The sequence below is a fragment of the Anolis carolinensis genome, chromosome 1 (genome assembly GCF_035594765.1).
Source record: "Anolis carolinensis isolate JA03-04 chromosome 1, rAnoCar3.1.pri, whole genome shotgun sequence".
Classification (NCBI taxonomy): Eukaryota; Metazoa; Chordata; class Lepidosauria; order Squamata; family Dactyloidae; genus Anolis; species Anolis carolinensis.
This window is the reverse complement of record NC_085841.1, coordinates 18,548,201-18,568,964: the sequence shown is the minus strand read 5'-3', so window position 1 is coordinate 18,568,964 and position 20,764 is coordinate 18,548,201. Positions and strand designations below refer to the sequence as shown.

At 40.4% G+C, this 20,764-nt stretch overlaps 1 protein-coding gene across 2 annotated transcripts in view; it reads right to left on the bottom strand.

Annotated features, from left to right (window-relative positions):
- entpd6 (ectonucleoside triphosphate diphosphohydrolase 6) overlaps positions 1-20,536 on the bottom strand; it is a 36,436-nt gene extending 15,900 nt beyond the window's left edge. Inside the window, exons 1-7 of one of the 2 annotated variants that reach the window (XM_062970493.1) lie at positions 20,324-20,536; positions 9,841-10,108; positions 6,902-6,978; positions 4,960-5,103; positions 3,982-4,057; positions 2,019-2,054; positions 599-687 (exon numbers count right to left, since the gene is read on the bottom strand). In XM_062970493.1, the coding sequence (XP_062826563.1) occupies positions 599-687; positions 2,019-2,054; positions 3,982-4,057; positions 4,960-5,103; positions 6,902-6,978; positions 9,841-10,108; positions 20,324-20,521 (888 nt within the window). In that variant the 5' untranslated portion in view covers positions 20,522-20,536. Of the gene's footprint in view, positions 1-598; positions 688-2,018; positions 2,055-3,981; positions 4,058-4,959; positions 5,104-6,901; positions 6,979-9,840; positions 10,109-11,869; positions 12,047-20,323 lie in introns of those variants that run through there. The other variant, XM_062970495.1, reaches the window with a different exon arrangement.
- Between the last annotated feature and the right edge of the window lie 228 nt (positions 20,537-20,764).

The following is a 20,764-nucleotide window of genomic DNA, read 5'->3' as shown; positions in this document are numbered from 1 at the left end:
CTAATTCAGTGTGTTGATCTTATCTTACTGGGTGTCAAATGTAATGCAGCTCCTTATTTTATCAGCACTGTCTCTGGAGTCTCTGGTGGAGCAATGGGTTAAACTGTTGTGCCGGTAGGACTGCTGACCAAAAGGTCGGCAGTTCGAATCTGGAGAGCAGGGTGAGCTCCCATCTGTCAGCACTAGCTTCCCATGTGGGGACATGAGAGAAGCCTCCCACAGGATGGTAAAACATCAAACATCCAGGCGTCCCCTGGGCAACATCCTTGCAGACGGCCAATTTTCTCACACCAGAAGCGACTTGTAGTTTCTCAAGTCACTCCTGACATACATACAAAATTGTCTCAGCGTATACTAGAGACTGTTTGGCTGAAGGACAGATTTGGTGGACATAACTTCATTTTAAAGAGCACTCTTTAGAAAAACCTTCCCCGACTTTCTTTTTCTTGACTACATATTCTGAATGCACGCTCAAACTGGTATGTTTGGTTCCCAAAAATGAAGCTGGAGGAATATCCATGGCAAACAAGAAAAGGCAAAATGCAGATAGGCAGATAGTTACAACTGTTTAGACGAAAAGGGCTTGTATTGTTGTTACCTTGGTGCTTGGGTGAAATGTGATCTGAGTTGATCCACCTCCTAAGTCCAGCATTCCAACACATTTCTTTTCTGGAGAATTCAAACGATCTGAAATGCAGTTTGATATAACAAAATTACTAATGGAAGGTTTAGTCATGAAATTTACACGTTTTGTCAGATTAAATGTCCTGAATTAAAAAAAACCATGAACAATTTCCCAAGTTAGAGTGGCAGAGTTATAATTCACTGCTAATCCTTGGCATATGAACAAAGAAAATTGGAAAAGAGGGAAGCAGAAACAGTCTTTGTAAAGGAATTAGCAACTTATATGTGTTGTCGAAGGCTTTCATGGCCGGAATCACTGTGTTGTTGTGCGTTTTCCAGGCTGTATGGCCATGTTGCAGAAGCATTATCTCCTGACATTTTGCTCACATCAATGGCAGGCATCCACAGAGGTTGTGAAGTTTGTGGGAAACTAGATCCACCCAGAGGAAATGTGTTCTTCCCGTACATCAAGGAATCACTGACCGCATAGGGAAGTTGATGAAGAAACACAACCTACAAACTATCTACAAACCCACTAAGAAAAATCAAAATGCTACATTCAGCAAAGGACAAGAGGGATCCTCTCACCTCTGCAGGAGTCTGCCGTATACCATGCAGCTGTGGACAAGTCTACATAGGGACCACCAAACACAGCATTGCCCAAACACGAGTCAAGGAACATGAAAGGCACTGCAGACTCACTCAACCAGAGAAATTAGCCATAGCAGAGCACTTGATGAACCAACCTGGACGCAGCATATTATTTGAGAACACAGAAATGCTGGACCACTCTCACAACTATCATGTCAGACTACACACAGAAGCCATTGAAATCCACAAGCATGTGGACAATTTCAACAGAAAGGAAAAAACTATGAAAATGAACAAAATCTGGCAACCAGTATTAAAAAAACTATAAAATCAGGACAGTAAATAAAGAACAAGACTCAAACATAGGGGAATTCCAGACAGGGAAAAATCAGGGCCAGGTAACACCTCCCAACAAAGGATTCCCCCCCAGGAAGGACGCAGCCAGGCTTTGTGGTACCTCATTGTGTTTCACTTTATTCAGATTCCAGTAATAAATGTGAGAAATATAACTTGTATTACAGGGCACAAAATGCGTACAGCTGTTTTATCTACCTCAGGCATGGGCAAACTTCAGACCTCCAGGTGTTTTGGAATTCAATTTCCACAATTCCTAACAGCCGGTAGGCTATTTAGGTGAATACAGGATATTTCATTGAATGCAATCTAAGCATCAGTCCTTGAGGAAAAGATAGCACTTACATCTAGAGAAGTACATATAGTGCTATGAATCTTGAGGTTTATTTCAATTCAATATAGATATTTCAGAAAAATAGCAACATATTACAGTTTATTTAAGCACATACCTGTTAAAAAGTTGACAGTAACCCACGCAGAAATACCTGGTATAAAAAGAGATTCAAGGGAAATTTTTAAAAATCTTTTGCAACTTATACAAGCCCTTCTTTTATCATAATTTGGGTTTGCAACAGATTTATTTTGTATAATTAATTGTGGATTTGCTGCATTTTAAAAAATTCAGTTGGCAATCATTTTAGATAGCAACTGCAAGCAAAAGATACAGGAAGTCAGTCACCAAATATGCAGTCTAAATTGGCTATGCTTAGACCAGGAAGACTTTGGTGAGCTAAAAGAAATGTTTATTTAAAATATCATCACAGGGGGCTCTTTGATGACAGGATTCTTTATATAGGTAGGAATGCAAGCAAAGAATCCTGCTTTTATGTGTGCAAGGCCGTATTTGTCTAAAGTAAGGGTGTAACTACTTTTTCTGTCACACAAGTGATATGTGCATAAGGAAATTATTGTTTGTTAAACTATGCTGAGTAACTCCTTAAATAAAACAGAAGATACCATATCTACCGGATGCTGCCTCTCTTTACTTCCCTTATGTACTGAGGCAATTTACTGAAAGCTGTACATGAACTGGCATGAACACCAGATTGTCCGCATTTGGGAAAGTAATGATCACATTATTTTCTTGTCACTTGCAGCTTTCTCATTTTCACTCAGTCACCTTCTTTGTTTGGCATTAGACCAGGGGAAGATCAGAGGATCTTGAAAAGACACACACACACACACCTGCATGCGCCCCATCCCAGAAAAATTGGAGTTATTTCAACAAAATCATATTTGCTCTCTAAAGCTCCCAAGAAGAGAAAGCTGACATGGTAAAGCAGTTTGGGTGTTGGACTATGGCTTTGGAAACCAGGGTTTAAATTCCTGCTCAGCCATGGAAACCCACTGGGTCACCTTGGCCAAATCTCACTCTCTCTGCTTCAGAGGAAGGCAAAAACAAAACCTTCTCTGAACAAATCTTGCCAAGATCATGCCACAATAGGGTTTCTATAAGTCAGAAACTACTTGCAGGAACACAACTGTCCCTGCCATATAATAATAATAATAATAATAATAATAATAATAATAATAATAATAATAATAATAGGTAGTAAAGGTTTTCTCCTGACATTAAGTCTCTTGGTGTCCGACTGGGGTGGTGGTGCTCCTCTCCATTTTTAAGCTGAAGGATCGGTAGTTTGTAGACATGTCCAAGGTCATGCGGCCAGCATGACTGTATGGAGTGCTGTTAGCTTTCCACCGGAGCGGTACCTATTGATCTACTCACATTTGCATGTTTTTGAACTGCTAGGTTGGCAGAAGCTGGGGCTAACAGCGGGACCTCACCCCGCTCTCCGGATTTGAACCACCAACCTTTCAGTCAGCAAGTTCAGCAGTTCAGCAGTTTAATCCGCTGTGCCACCAGGGGCCAATAATAATAATAATAATAATAATAATAATAATAATAATAATAATAATAATAATAATAATTTATTTATATTACGCCCTTCTCCCTGAAAGGACTTAGAGTGAATTACAGTATATACAGACGGAGGCAAACATTCAATGCTTTGTTACATGACATACAATGAGACACAAATACACAGACAAAGGCTTATCCTTTCATTTCTTTTTCTGGAGGCAATGCTCATCTCTGGCTCTGAGGGAGGTGCTCTTTCTCCATTTCCAAGCTGAGGAGGCTGCGTGTGTAGACACCTCCTGGTTGTGTGGCCAGCATCACGGCATTTTTTTGCTTTTTCTTGCCAGAGGGGTACCTATTGATCTACTCACATTTGCATATTTTTGAACTGCTAGGTTGGCAGGAGCTAGGGCTAACAGGGGGATCTCACCCTGTCTCGCAAATTTGAACTTCCAACCTTCAGATCAGCAGTTCACCAGCACAAGGGTTTAACCCATTGAGCTACAGCGGCCGTAGAATCAAAGTAACTGTGTGAAAACAAAGTCACGTACCTTCATCCGTTCCATCCATTATGGAGACACAATCATCCCCTACTAAGAATGGAGATTGTTGAAAAACAGACTTCACCTAAATGTAAAATAAGATTTATTTAGAAATATATTATGCAAAGCAGAAACATCCCCCAGAAAATACGATGACCTTTTGCAGCTAGATTTTTGACTTCTAGCAAATATTCTCACACTATGATGGTCTTCCCTATTTTGAAATGCAGATACACAGTAAACATTCTCTTACACATGTACACAGGAAATGGATTTATCTTTCAGAAGAGCACCTATGATCTTTAAGAGGAAAAAAAACCAGCCAAGCCTATATTGCTACATTGTTGTTATTTTTTCTATATGTAAATTTGAAGACAAGGAGTGTTTCGTTTTTGGAAAGCTGTAACGCGACACCATGTTGCTTCACATGATGCTCCAGGGATGCATCTACACGGCAGCATTAATGCTGTTTGACACCACTTTAACTGTCATGGCTATGGAATACTTTTACAAAGTCTTCAGATTTTTCTGCCAAAGACTGTTGGTGTGCCTCACCAAATTACAACTCCCAGTATTCCATAGCATTGAGCCATGGCAGTTAAAGTAGTGTGTTGAACTACATTAATTGTACAGTACAGATGCACACCAATTGCTAATCTGGATTGGAATCTATAAGATACAAGAACCATTAAGCCACAACCACAGAGCAGCTAGCCATGACTATGAATGCTGTTTCCCCAATGTCTTTTTGTAGTTACTGACAAAATTCCTACTATTACACTGTACTACCCAACTTCAAAATTTTGGATAGCATATGAATATGAATGGTGTCCTCTAAGATCAGAATACATTTCTAATGCAGCTTCTATCTGTATGTTTCTATCATTTTTTATTCCCAACATTTCTGATGAGAACGGTTTCAACAAAATCACAAGTGCACTAGTTACATAAATTATATGACAATAACAGAAAAAAAAGAAAAAGTACCTTGTCCAACAGTTCCTGAGCCTTTTCTCCTGGCAAAAGCCTTAACCCAGCTGTTGCTTTGAGGACCAAAGGGGTTGACTTCCACAAATTCTCAGGGACATCCTCTTTAGCAACCGCCAGTAGCTCATTTATTCCTTCAGCACTCTGGAGAGACAAAAAAGGACTGTATTTTAGCAGTTTAAGAGAAGAACATACTTGGAAAAGATGAGCATACACTAATATTCAAATCCTGATATTAGCTGTGCTTGAACTCATTTCAAATAATCTTGGAAGAAGGGACATGATATGAGAGAATATAACATCTCCAAGCAGAAAGTTCAGGTACTACAGGTTTGAACAACACCCGGCCTTCCAGATGTTTTAGATCAGTGGTTCTCAACCTGGGGTCCTCAGATGGTTTTGGCCTACCACTCCCAGAAATCTCAGCCAGTTTACCAACTGTTAGGATTTCTGGGAGTTGAAGGCCCAAAACTTCTGGGGACCCCAGGTTGAGAACCACTGTTTTAGATTATACTTCTCACAATTTATTACAATTGGCTATGCTTACTAGCACTCAAGGGTATTGCAAGCCAAAGCACATGGAGAACCCAAAGTTCTCCCATCTCTGAGTTTGCAAGTGATGGAAAGAAACTTCACTCAAGACCTATGAGAACACACAATAATATCACAGATGGACAAATAGCTGCATGAGGCAGCACACACACACACACACACACACACACACGTGTGTGTGTGTGTATTTGCCTTGTTTTTAAATTCAATTGTATTGCATCACGTCATTGTTAGCCACCTTGAGTCCCTATGGGAGAAAGAAAGGATACAAATAAAGTAAATAATAAGAATAAGAATAATTCCTATGTATCTAAATTTCCTGTCATACAATTCAAAAGTGTGTGGTAGAAATAATCTAAATGACCTGTCATATACAATTCAAAATATCCCCAATCATTCTCAAAATTTTTTTGGTAGTAGTCTAGATCAGGGGTCCTCAAACTTTTTAAGCGGAGGGCCGATTCACAGTCCCTCAGAATGTTAGGATGAAATAGTCCAAAATTAAGATTGTTGATGATCTCATCAGGCCATCAGAAGACCATAGATAAGGAAAGGGGCCCTCAAAGACCATCTAGATGGTTTCATAAGACCATAGGTAAGGAAAGGTCCCCCCAAAGGCCATCTAGACAACCTCATAAAACCATAGGTAAGGAAAGGGACCCTCAAAGGCCATCTAGATGGTCTCATAGGACCATAGGTAAGGAAAGTGACCTCCAAAAGCCAGCTAGATGGTCTCATAAGGTCGTAGCTAAGCAAAGAGACTTTCAAAGACCATCTAGACAATCTCATAAGACCACAGGTAAGCAAAAAGACTTCGAAAGACCAGGTAGACTTAGGTCAACCCTAAGTCTAAAGTTCAGGACAGGGGCCAGGTAAATGACCTTGGAGGTCCGCATCTGGCCCCCGGGCCTTAGTTTGGGGACCCCTGGTCTAGATATTATCCTGAGATTATCGCATTTTTTTTAAACCAATCTTCTGACAGCTTTAAACTTTTTATAGATGCTGAGGACTGGAGAACAAATATGGGGGTAGACTGTGTGACGTCTCAAGAGTTATAAAAATGTTGATCTCACAGCTCTGTCCATCTGGCATAATATCACCTTGTCTCGAAAAGCACAGGATCTCTAGAAACCTTACAAACCGTAAGACTTTAGCATCTTACAGAAATAGCTATTATCCAACAGAGCATAATGCACATTAATTTTAATGTCAACTGGAAAGCAATCTGTAATCTGACACTATATTCGTACACATATTTACTCAGAAACAATTATCGCAGTGCCCAAGAGGTCAGTGTACACAGGAGTATGGCTTAAAGTGCTCATTTTATAGAGCAGAGAAAGAGAGAATCACAAATGCATGTCCTCCTGGACTGTATGACTCAAATTACCTTATCAACATTGTCAGCGTAAGCAGAAAGTCCTGGTTTTATTGCTCTGAATGTGGTATGGATTAGTCTGGGAATTTCTGTTAAAAAGGAAACAAATATTAATGAAAGTAATCCACATATAATCCAATGGTTTCTAAATTTAGAAAACACCAAAATGGAAAAACTATACTAATTAGAAAGGCACGGCCAAACTTGGGCCCTCCAGGTGTTTTGGACTTCAATTCCCATCATTCCTAACAGCCTCAGGCCCCTTCCTTTTCCCCCTCAGCCGCTTAAGCGGCTGAGGGGGAAAAGGAAGGGGCCTGAGGCTGTTAGGAATGATGGGAGTTGGGAGTCCAAAACACCTGGAGGGTCCAAGTTTGCCCAGGCCTGGCGTAGAATGTGCATTCAATTTAATATGACCTTCTTCTGCACTTTGTGTTCTTAAGTTCCTCTCTCACATGTTCTTAATGAGTGCACTCAAAACTTTTAAAAAACATTCATAGCATTCCTTCTTGAAGCAGTACTTTGAAGGAGATAAAATTCAACTACTGTACTTGGTTTTTTTAAAACCCTCTATTTTTAAGAAAGTCAATGTACTGGTTAAATTCAAGTGTTGTTGAATTTACACTTTTAATCATCTAAAGCTGAATCCGTGGGATACTTTTAAACCCAACAATTAAAAAGCTTATTTTATTACACATGTTAAGACTGATTTAGTGTACTTCCTTAGTTTTATTTTAATTTCTGATATTAGCTGTTCATACTTTGTGGCACCATCTGCCAAGAGAATCAAGCCTCTCCATCGTCAACTTCCAATTATTTGTATCTACCAGCTTGGGGATCCGGTGGTGTCAGTGTTATTTGAAAAAGGCATTGTATGTTTTGGAGTGTTAGGTAATATCAGTTTAATAATTTGTAGCTCTATCTCTTAGGAAAAAAGCCACTCTTTCCTGTTGTTTTTTTTATGAATGCTCCCATTTGAAAATGCATAAGGATGTGGGTGACTGAAATTCCCAAAATCATGGGTAAGTCATCCAAAACCCCCGCCAGTATTCAAAGTTGGCCATATTGGGTCTGTGTGCCAAGTTTGGTCCAGATCCCACGTCAGCTGCGTTCAATGCTGTCTGGATAAGGGTGAACTACAACTCCCAAAATCAAGATCTATTCCCCCAAACCCATGCAGTATTTATATTTATTTATTTATTTACAGTATTTATATTCCACCCTTTTCACCCCGAAGGGGGCTCAGGGCGGATTACAATGTACACATACATGGCAAACATTCAATGCCATTAGACACATGAAACACACAAACAGAGATACAGAGGCTATTTAACATTTTCCAGCTTTCTGACTTTATGAGGTAGTTATGCTTGATTCTGGCCAGAGGGGGAGCTGCTGCTTCACCATCCCTGTGACGCTGAGTCCTTGAATACTTCATCTTCATCTTCTGGCACACACACTGCTTGACATTTTTATGTTGACGTAAATTAAATTAGCCTCCCTGCATAAGTGGTCCCTAAATTTCCTACTTGACAGATGAAACTGTCTTTCGGGTTGCTTAGGTAAACAACAAGCTGGGGCTATTTAATGGTCAGACACTTAATCCGACCGGGGCTTCAAACTCATGACCTCTCGGTCAGTAGTGACTTATTGCAGCTGGCTACTATCCAGCTGCACCACAGCCCGTTCAGTTGGTAATGAGGCTTCGCTGTGCCAAGTGTGGTCCCGGTCCATTGTTGGTGAGGGTCACTGTTTCTCTGGAAGTAAGTGAAGTATAATTCCCAAAATCAAGGTCCATTCCACAACTCCCTACAGTATGTTCAGGTGGTCATGGGGCTTGTGTGTGCCAAGTTTGATCCCAGTCCATTTTCAGCGGGGGTCACAGTTTCTCTGGATGCAGGTGAACTATAACTCCAACCAAGGGCATTTTCCCCCAAATGTCTCCAGTATGTTCTGTTGGTCATTGGGGGGGGGGGGGGTGTCTGTGTGCCAGGTCTGGTTCAGGTCTGTTATTCGTGGGGATCGCAGTGGTCTCTGGAAGTGAGTGAGGGTACTGCAAGTCCCATCAACTGTGACACGTTTGGTCCAGATCCATCACTGGTTGAGTTCACAGTGTTCTCTGGATGTAGATGAACTACAATTCCTATAAATCATGGTGAATTCTCCCCAAATGTCTTGTTACATTGCTGATCAATTCCTCTGTTTGCTGTAGGAAAGGGTTAAGGGAGAGGCAGTGGGCAGGGTCATGCAAATTCCACACCAATGGAGAGAGAAAGGAACACCGGGATGTGGTGCTCACTGTAACCTGCAATGTGATAGGAGGGAGTGCTTCTGTTGGCTCCTCAGCACTGTGGGTTGTAGCTGTTTGTAGAGGTGGGAGGCTGTCTGTGTAAGTGGACACCTCTGCCACATACACACATGCACACTTTCACGCTTATTATGTGTATATAAATATACTGGCTGTTCAATGAGGTTCACATATGCAGTCCTCTGTTTAGCTGCCAGAAGAATGTGCTTGCAGCACAAAAAAAGTGAGTTGACAAAACTCTGCAAGCTGTTCTCCAGTTTTATTTCTAGATCAGATTCTCCAATGTGTTCCTTCCCTTTAATTGCATACAGAACATTGAAGAATATTACTTATCTCAATGCTTTCATAGTGTACCAAGTTCAAGCAGTTACAAAATATCAAGAGGTAGCCATTGCCATTATTGTACAACAGGCATGTTCTAACTTCGGCCCTCCGGGTGTTTTGGACTCCAACTCCCACAATTCCTAACAGCCGGTAGGCTGTTAGGAATTGTGGGAGTTCAAGTCCAAAACACTCAGAGGGCCGAAGTTAGACCATGCCCGCTGTACACAATGGTTTTTTTTAAAAAAAGTGACCGCCATACCTACATTTTCATCTAATTAGTAAATGTTAGCGAAGGATGTTCATTTGAAAAAGGTCATCCTACCTTTTGGTTTCTGTGAGAACTTAAATACATGTATGCGTGTCCCAGTGCTTCCAGCATCAAACATGATGCCGTAGAAAATCGTCTCGCCATCAAGCTGATTGTTCAAGTCATCAGGAAGATCTCTTGTTTTGACATTCAAATTCCATTTTATGTATATAGCAAACATAGCAGCACACATGAAAGCAGCAAAAACCCAGAACAGTTTTGGTATCTTCATTTCTTCTGATAATCCTCCTTTCACTTCAAACCAGAGTTCCCCATGGCACCTCTGTATTTAAAACAAAAAGAAAACGGATAAATGAGCAAATGTGCAAAAATAATAACATTTGGCTGTTGAAATAAGATGTGGAAACTTTCTACAGCTTTCTCTTAAGATTTCCCTAAAATTATTAGGAAGCTGCTAAGAGTTTCTGTTCATTACCAAATAGTTACCAGTACAAAAACAACCCAATCTGTCACCACGTATTGTGAATTAACTAACAACAACCTCTTAGTCTTCCACACATCATTACCCTTAAAGGCGTATTTATCAAATAAAACAGCATTATCTATTAAGGAAATGGGACAAAGATAGCAGCTGTAACAAAGAAGGCCTTCATAAATGTTGATTTCACGGCCGGAATCACTGGGTTGCTGTGAGTTTTCCAGGCTGCATGGCCATGTTCCGGAAGCATTCTCTTCTGACATTTCACCTAAGCAAGTGGGGTTTATATATCTGTGGAATATCCAGGGTGAGAGAAAGAACTCTTGTCTGTTTGAGGCAAATGTGAATGTTGCAATTGACCACCTTGATTAGCATTGAATAGTCTTGCAGTTTCAAAGTTTGCTTGCTTCCTGCTTGACGGAATCCTTTATTGGGAGGTGTCAGCTGGCACTGGTTGTTTTTTGTCGGGAATTCTCCTGTTTTTGAGTGTTGTTCTTTATTTACTGTCCTGATTTTAGAGTTTTTTTAACACTGGTAGTCAGATTTTGTTCATTTTCATGGTTTCCTTACCATACATCACGGGAACCACTGAGCACATAGGGAAGTGGATGAAGGAACACGACTTACAAACTATCTACAGACCCACTAAGAAAATCCAGCAAATGCTAGGTTCAGCGAAGGACAAGAGGGATCCTCTCATCTCTACAGGAATCTACTGTATACCATGCAGCTGCGGACAAGTCTACATAGGGACCACCAAGTGCAGCACTGCCCAGACACGAATCAAGGAACAAGAAAGACACTGCAGACTGATTCAACCAGAGAAGTCAGCCATAGCAGAGCTCTTGATGAACCAACCTGGACACAGCATATTATATGAGAACACAGAAATGCTGGACCACTCAAACAACCACGGTGTCAGACTACACAGAGAAACCATTGAAATCCACAAGCATGTGGACAATTTCAAAAGAAAGGAGGAAACCATGAAAATGAACAAAATCTGGCTACCAATATTTAAAAAACTACAAAATCAGGACAGTAAATAAAGAACACCACTCAAAAAACAGGGGAATTCCAGACAAAAAACAATCAGGGAGAACTAATCACCTCCCAACAAAGGATTCCCCCAGGCAGGAAGGAACCAAGCTTTGAAGCTGCAAGGCTATTCAATGCTAATCAAGGTGATCACTTGCAACATTCACACTTGCCTAAAACAGAGACGAGTTCTTTCTCCCACCCTGGACATTCCATAGATATATAAACCCCACTTGCCTATTTTCCAACAAACCTCACAACCTCTGAGGATGCCTGCCATAGATGTGGCCGAAACAATATAATTACATACGGTAAAACAAAATATATAGTTGAAAAATTGGAGTCATGTTTAGCAATCAAATGGGTGATTGTTAGAAGGGAAATGCCACTTAAGGAAAAACACTTAGGTTTAATTGGCCTACAATCTTGAGGCAAAGCGGGAATAGGAATAATGGAAATGGAAATGTCTAAAACTTGATTCAAAAGTCATTGTTTCAAAATTCTTAGCACACAGATTTCTGACATCATAATAAGTGGTTAAGGGTAATAGATAGAATAACAAAGTACCTGCCAAAATATTTAACACATGCTGTTAAGCTATTTAAGCTAATTTATCAAATATACGTTGCAATGTACACAGCTGATGAACCTTCTTGAAGTTGTTGACCAAACGCAAGACCACTCTGGAGTTCTTCTTCCTGCTTTAATTCTTATGGCACTGCCAGAGGATTGTGCCAATGCAAAGCTCCACTGGCTCCAAAATCTATTTATTTCTTTTCCTTGGGGAAGGGCCTTTCAGCAATTAATCAGTAATCCTTGAAAAATGTTTCCTAATCTGTTTTATGAGAACATATCGAGCATATTATCAGGGCCATGTTCTCTGGGATTTTAAGACCAATGCTCTCTGTTAGTTATTTTCTGACGTGTCACAATCTTACTCTTCCTACACAGTGGGCACAAAACATACATGCATGGCTCCATCTCTGAGATTAAAGGCCTCTTCATGAAATGTCTGAAGTTTATGGATGTTTTCTGGCCCACAAATAATTAAAAATTGTACACGCCACCTCAATAAAAATAAAAATATATTGCATCATCTATATTTACCTGTTTTTTTAGCTTAACCTGCGCTCAGTCATATAGGAAGCCAAATAAAACAAGGTGCGTAAACCGTTTACCCAGATTTGCATCCACATCAGTGCAAACAGGAAAATATTAAAAAACAGCATAAAGGAACAGTCAGTTAAGGTAGTCACAAGACTGAATGGCTTTTAAGCATGAAATACTTGAGAACTTCAAAATGTAAACACGAGAGTCAGATGAAACCAGTCACTGTAGATATAGATCCACATTCCTTTAGTACTAACACCACATCAATATTAGCATTTCCCACATCTTTAACACAAATGGAAAAACTATACTGGGTAGAATGTGCTTTCAATTTGAAACGACCTTCTCCTGCACTCGATGTTCTTAAGTTCTGTTCTCTATTGTTCTTAATAAGTTCACACAATGCTTGTTTTTTTTAAAAAACAAAACAAAACATTCATAGCATTACTTGCAGAAATAGTTTTTGCAATAGATAAAAATCAGTTACTTGACTGTTTTTTTTAAGCTGGATTTTTTTAAAAAAGCCAATGGACTTTTGAGCTTACCCTGTTTCCCCTAAAATAAGACATCCCCAGAAAATAAGACCTAGTGGAAGTTTTGCTGAATTGCTAAATATAAGGCCTCCCCCAAAAGTAAGGCCTAGCAAAGTTTTTGTTTGGAAGCATGTCCAATGAATAGAACACCAGAGCATGCAGGATCGGTAAATGTACATACTATAAAGTGTTGTACATGGAAATATTGGTAGTAACAAGAAATTCCTGATAGGGTTCACAGTTTGTCTGGTTATGCTGGTTTATGACGACAACTATTGTACAGTATATAATAAATGTTAATTTTTTTGTTCAACAATAAATGTGAATTCTTCTTCATGGAAAAATAAGACATCCCCTGAAAATAAGACCTAGAGCATCTTTGGGAGCAAAAATTAGTATAAGACACTGTCTTATTTTCGGGGAAACACTGTAGTATACTATTGCAAGAGACATATGGAATGGAGTCCAGCTGTCCTGAGTTGCAGGGACAGAGGCTCTTGTCACTCGGTAGGCCATTGAGTCTTCCTCCATGAAGCGAGGATAGCATAATGTTGAATCTAGCCAGCATATAGGCTCTCCTGTATTATGGGGTTAGTGAGCACTGCAATAGAGTAGGCTGGGTTTCCCTGTGTGAATGGAATTGCCATGTTCGTTGGCGAACAAGATTTATTGGCCAAGCTCTGCAGTTGTTGGTGATCCATTTCTAGCAGCCTCTCTTTAATGAGGGTAAAAGTCTCGGTGAAAGTTAGCATATTCAAGAAGTCACTATCATAGCCCAGTTTCTCAATCTTTGCTAGGACTGCTGTGCATTATTTTGAGTGGAGTTCGCAAAAGGTGAGTTGAGTCAATGAGTTACTGGAGCCATGAAAGTGGATATGTAACCAAAATTTTATGATGATTAACCAAATAGTGGCCTCTGTAGAGCATTGGCTAGATTCTACACACAAAGCTGCATACGGAACTGAGTTTGGCACGCCAAATACTTTATGCAGAAATTTTGAATGAAATGATCTAATGGCACTGTTATTTGGGGTTAGCCAAATAGGGGCTCCAATAGAGTATTTGTGCTCTCACCTTTGCTTGGAAAACTTGCAGGGCTGGGGGAATATATCGCAAGAGACATATAGTGGCCTCATATCAGGCAGTGAAGATGGCTTTAAGCACATGGAATTGGCCTAAATACCCTAAAGACCCCGGAGCCTCTCTGATCTTGGAAGCTAAGCATGGTTGACCCTAGTTAGTATTTGAATGGGAGAGGGCTATTTTTTAGAGGAAGGAAGTGGCAAAGGCACTCAACTAAGAAAGCCTAAGAAATTAAATGGGCCATCCTAATCAACAGGTGACTTGAAGGAATATATACACATAAATACCAAGGAGTGACAATCTATACATAGCTAGGAAAGTTCACAGAATACTCCTTCATGATGTAGTCGAAGGCTTTCATGGCTGGAATCACAGGGTTGTTGTGTGTTTTCTGGGCTGTATGGCCATGTTCCAGAAGCATTCTCTCTTGTGATGCCTCACAACCTCTGAGGATGCCTGCCATAGATGTGGGAGAAATATCAGGAGATAATACTTCTGGAACATGGCCAAACAGCCCGGAAAACACACAACTCCTTCATGATCTTGCATATTCCTGCTACACTCTTACACTAGTAAACCATTAGAGTTCAGCAATTATCTCAATTCTTCAACTATATTTACTCTCTTTAAGCTAGGGAGCTGCGACAGATCCAGGAACCATTTATTTGGTCCTTGGATCTTTCAGGGGGGTTACAAAAGCTGCTAATAAAACAACAGTAAAAGATTAGAAGTGGCCAGGAGTCCTGGTTTTGAGAAATCAATATTTTTAATGTTATATGGGGGGTGGGGGTGGATGGGGAGCAATCCTGGTAGTTCAAAGCAACTTAGAAGGATCCACAGCCTTGCTTACAAAATACATATATTACACACAAGAACAAGGCAGGAAGCAACCTATCATGAATCTAATAACCACGCTTGTTGGCATGTAGGGAAAAATAATCCAAACAAATGGAAGTCACCAGGTAGCGGGGGTCTGCCTAATACTTGGCAAATGTCAAGTTACTATCTTTTAGATGCTCTTCTTGTGTTTTGTAGACGTCTTCGGACTTCTACAGAACCAAAGACAAACCTATCATGGGGTTTTCTTGCCAAGATTTGTTCTGGATGGGGGTTATCTTTGCCTTCTTCTGCAGCTGAGAGAATGTGGCTTGCCTAAGGTCAACCAATAGTTTATATGGCTGAGTGGGGATTCAAACCCTAGTCGTCAGAGTCAAACAACCACGACTTTTAAGAAACTATATACTATTTAAATTTTCTTTATCAGGTACTACCATATCTTTGGATAACTCTTCAGTAACGATCTGAAATACAAAATCTATAGTAACTACACCCACAAACACAAAAAATAACCAGCCTAGCTGACACAGTAGCATCTATAAAAATGACAATGCAAATGGGAACTACAGTAGACTCTCAGTTAACTAGCACTCATGGGAATTGATGGATTCCAGATTAATGCACTTTCTGGTTGCTCGAGAGTTACTATTAAAATAGGCCTAGCTAATACAATATCCTACACCATACCATAAATTCTGTATTGACTTGATTTTAATATTGAAATACAGTCATTAAACACAAATTAATACAAATAAAAACAAACTTAACTTGAAATAACACAGTTTAAAGGTTTTACTTTTTATTTAAAGTATCACTTCTTCAATTTGCTTGGGAGTTCCAGTTGCTTGAGTTCCGGATAACCAAGAGTCTACTATAATACCAAATATGAATTTATTATTTCATGGTTTCTGTGAAAGCTTATAGAGCAAGCATGGGCCAACTTGGGCCCTCCAGGTGTTTTGGACTTCAACTCCCACAATTCCTAACAGCCTACCTAGAGGGCTGAAGTTTGCCCATGTTTGTTATAGAGGTTATTGAGACAACATCAAATGGTACAGAAATTTAAGTTTACATGGACCTTCACGTGAGAAAGATTGTACAAACAGTTGACTGTATGGGATAATCACATTGACAAGACTACTACTTCCCCAGCTACATGTAACTTACCAACTACTATGTGATTCCAAATTATTTCCTATTCTTTCTTTTTTTTTCCACGTAGAGGTTAGCTATTTTGGAAGTTGTCTACACCCACACATACGCAAGACAGTCGGTACATCTGTATATTATCAAATAGAAAGGTAAGATACACAGAACTACAGGTGCACCTTCCATAGTTGTGTAGGAGAGAACATTCAGGAGATTCATTATCATTTCCCTCTCTTTGATGCAAGATAGACTGTACTTTTTGAATTGTCTTCCCCTCCTACCCAACACTTAAAAGGTCTATTTCGCTAGGACACGATAAAATTTCAGTACGGGATGGAAGGAATGGCAGGATCCAGAAGTGGTGTTATCACAACTTTTCATTCTGAAGAGGAAGGGTGTAGTGACACAGTAGAATTAGTGCAGCTTGACACCACTTTAACTGTCATAGCTCAATGCTAATGAATCACAATAGTTGCAGTTTTAGGTCCCTTCCACACAGCTGAATAAAACCCCAGATTATCTGTTTTGAATTCATGGCAGTGTGGACTCAGATATCCCAGTTCAAAGCAGATACTGTGGGATTTTCTGCTTTGATATTCTGGGTTATATGGCTGTGTGGAAGGGCCCTTAGAAAGTCTTTAGCCTTGGCCAAAAAGTGATGGTGCCTCACCAAATTATAAATCTAGGAGTGTGTAGCATTGAGCCAATTGCAGTTAAAGTGACATCAATCAACATCAATTCTACAGTGTAGCTGCACTGTCAGAGACAGAATGAAATACATCCTCTATATTTGGGGATCCTAGACCCCATCTACACTATTTAATGCAGTTCAAAGCTAGTTACCAACTGCTCGAAGTTCGAAGCTAGGAACCATGAGGTCATGAGTTTGAAGCCAGCCCGGTTCAGAGTAAGCTCCCGACCATTAAATAGTCTAGCTTGCTGTTGACCTATGCAGCCCGAAATACAGTTGCATCTGTCGAGTAGGAAATTTAGGTAACGATTTATGCGGGGAAGCTAATTTAACTAATTTACAACACCATAAAACCTTCCAGCAGCATGTGGAATAAGGAAGTACTCCATCAAGGATTGGTGTCACAAGTGGACAGTGAAGCAGCAGCTCCCCTGTGGCCGGAATTGAGCATACCCCCATGAAAGTCGGAAGCTGGAATGATAAATTGCCTCTGTGTCTGTCTATATATGTCGTATGTCTAATGGCATTGAATGTTTGCCATGTATATGTTCATTGTAATCCGCCTTGAGTCTCCTTTGGGGTGAGAAGGGCCTATTATAAATACTGTAAGTAAGTAAGTAAGTAAATAAATAAATAAAACTGTGGTGGCCAGGCAACAAAAGAAAGACCTCAATGCACACCAGTGCTCTGTGGTTTGTGTCATCCTCATCTGGGCATCCAACTGGTTCCTATGTAACCTTCAATACTGGTTGGAAATGGTGTTAAATCAGTGGTTCTCAACCTGCGAGTACCCAGGTGTTTTGGTCAACAACTCCCAGAAATCCCAGCCAGTTTAGCAGCAGTTAGGATTTCTGGGAGTTGAAGGCCAAAACATCTGGGGACCCACAGGTTGAGGACCACTGTGTTAAATGGTCAGTATACATGGCCCTGACTCGCAGCCTTAAGTAGAATTCAAAAAAAGCAATTTACCTTGCTGCTCTGTCTCCAAGCCTCTATGTAGGAGACAAAGCCTGTTTCCTCCTGACTTTGTAAAATTGTTGAAATAGATGGGATTGCTTCTGTTACTTTTTTTAAACCTAGTATAACCTGTCCTAGGCCCTGTATAGTGCAAGGGTGAGAAATGCTTGTACAGGAAGCCTATGGTAAAGAATACTGGATCATAGAGTTATGGGGTTAGAGTAAAGTCATGGGCAAACTGCGGCCTTCCAGGTGTTTTGGACTGTTAGGAATTGTGGGAGTTGAAGTCCAAAACACCTGGAGGGCCGCAGTTTGTCCATGCCTTGCTACATGCTTATTTATTACACAATTTTTGTTCCTGGGTTATAAATGTCATTTCCTAATGGGTTCTATGATAAAAACATGGGGAAAGTTTATTAAACTGCAAACACTTTGTCTTTGTGGAACATCCTGCAGCACCTTCTGCTATAGTTTTTTCAATGAAGATCTCCTAAAAGTCTTGACCAATTCAACATAGTTTGTGGCAGGCACAAAAATGAAGTTTCTGGAGTAGAACAACTACAGTACTTTCAAAGTAAGTGCCGCACGATTAAACAGAAAATAACACTTTCAAACCAGGAACTGAATGTTATTTTGAGATTTCGGTTCATAGTGCTATTTTTGAAGACCTTTCTCTTCCAAGAAGGGGCTGATGATAACTTCTTCTACGATGCCCCTTTCACCTAAATATGGCTATTTTTTCCTAATTGTTGTGCTGCTGCGTGTGTTCAACAGTAAATTTAAAAAAAATAGTAAAAATGATAAATACGCTGTATCTGTCAAAGTGCTTTCCCATCCCATCAAAATCTTAGGAAGACCAGTAAATAAATATATAAATACATAAATAAAACAGTATGTACATATATGTGTATGTGTATATACAGTAGAGTCTCACTTATCCAACCTTTGCTCATCCAGCAGTCTGTATTATCCAACACAGCCTGTCAATGTGTTTCAATGCATTGCAGTGTTTTGGTGCTAAATTAGTAAATACAGTAATAATTACAACATAATGTTACCATGTATTGAACTGCTTTTTCCTGTTGATTTGTTGTAAAACATGGTGTTTTGGTGCCTAATTTGTAAAATAATAACGTAATGTGACATTTAATAGGCTTTTCCTTAATCTCTCCTCATTATCCAACTTTTTCGCTTATCTAACGTTCTACCAGCCTGTTTATGTTGGATAAGCGAGACTTTACTGTATATATGTATATATATATATATATATATATATAGAGAGAGAGAGAGAGAGAGAGAGAGAGAGAGAGAGAGAGAGATTCTCTTTTTTCTCATAACAGAAAAACATGTAAGGTAAAGGTAAAGGTTTCCCCTGACGTTAAGTCCAGTCGTGACCAACTCTGGGGGTTGGTGCTCATCTCCATTTCTAAGCCGAAGAGCCAGCGTTGTCCATAGACATCTTCAAGGTCATGTGGCCGGCATGACAGCATGGAGTGCCATGTAAAAGGTTATTTCCTTATAACTGAGATAGTTAACATGCTATGAGTACTTTTGTGTTGAAAATATTAAGATTCTGAGTATTTTTTGAGTGGATATTACTTGGGCTTTTAACTTGAATGTCTAATCTAAGTTCTGTGTTGGTCGTTTTATGGGTGTTATGGGCGTCGGGGTTTTTCTAATGTTATAATTTGCTAATTTTATACATCTTGTGGCTTATGATTGTATTTTTTATGTCATGTAACTGTTTTCTGATTATAATATTTTGTACGCCGCTTTGAGTCCCACTCTGAGAGAAAAGCAGGATAGAAACAAATAAATAAGTGATGTATTTAAAATGTTTAACATCTACAAATAAAATTTAAATACTTTAAAAAAACAGTAAAAAATAAAATAAAAATAAGCTGCATCTTTCAAAGTGCTTTCCCCTCCCATCCAAGGACTTTTTGTAGTGAAATTCTACAATCCTTGTTATTCTAAAGGCACGGCCGGACCTTGTGGCAGGGAGTTTCATAGTGGAGCAAGTTTCTTTCTTCAAGTGCATTAAAAAAGGTAAGAGTTTCCCCTGACGTTAAGTCCAGTCGTGACCGACTGGGGGTTGGTGCTCATCTCCATTTCTAAGCTGAAGAGCCAGCGTTGTCCATAGAAACCTCCAAGGTCATGTGGTTGGCATGACTGCATGGAGTGCCATCAAGTGCATTAGGTATGAGCAAACTTGGTCCCTCTAGGTATTTTAGACTTCACCTCCCACAATTCCTAACAGCCCAACTTTGCCTATGCCTGATCTACACTGTAGAATTATCACAGTTCGATACCTATTTCACCGCCCTGGTTCAATGACTGAACCCCTCTGATTTGTAATCTGGTGGAGCAGGCACCATTATCCTTTCATGGCCAGACCTTGTGGCAGGGAGTTCCATAGTGGAAGAACTTTCTTTATTTCAAGGGCATCTATCCACACTGAAGAATTAACACAGTTTAATACCATTTCCACTGAAAGGGCTCAATGACTGAACTCCTGGGATTGGTAGTCTGGTGAGGCAGGCACTCTCTATCAATCTTGGGCAAGAGAAGTCGTAGCAAAAGGGCGACTGCCAGGATGCCACAGCGTGGAGACAAAAGCGGTGCCAACGCGCATTAATTCTACAGTGTAGATGCACTCACCTCCCTTCGGGGTATTGCAAGGGGGAGGCCGAGAGAGTTCCCAGCCGGCAGCTCGTATGGAGAGCCGGGGTCTCCATCGCCTTCCTTCCTCCCCTGCCTGTCAGCTCTTCCCGGCTTCAGTCTCTTCAGGAAGGCGCTCCTCCATCTCTGCTTCCAGCCTGGAAGGAGGAGGAAGAAGCCTGGGAGGGAGCTGCGCATGCGCGCGCCGGGCTCGCGCCATCTCTGGGGTCCCCGACGAGGCCCGGGCCTGCCAAGACTCAAACGTCTCAGGTAAACAAATGGACTGGAGGCAAACTTGGGCTCTCCAGGTGTTTTGGACTTCAACTCCCACAATTCCTAACAGCCGGTAGGCTGTTAGGAATTGTGGGAGTTGAAGTCCAAAACTCCTGGAGGGCCCAAGTTTGCCCATGTTAGGATTCAGCCTGTTATTACTTGTGGCAT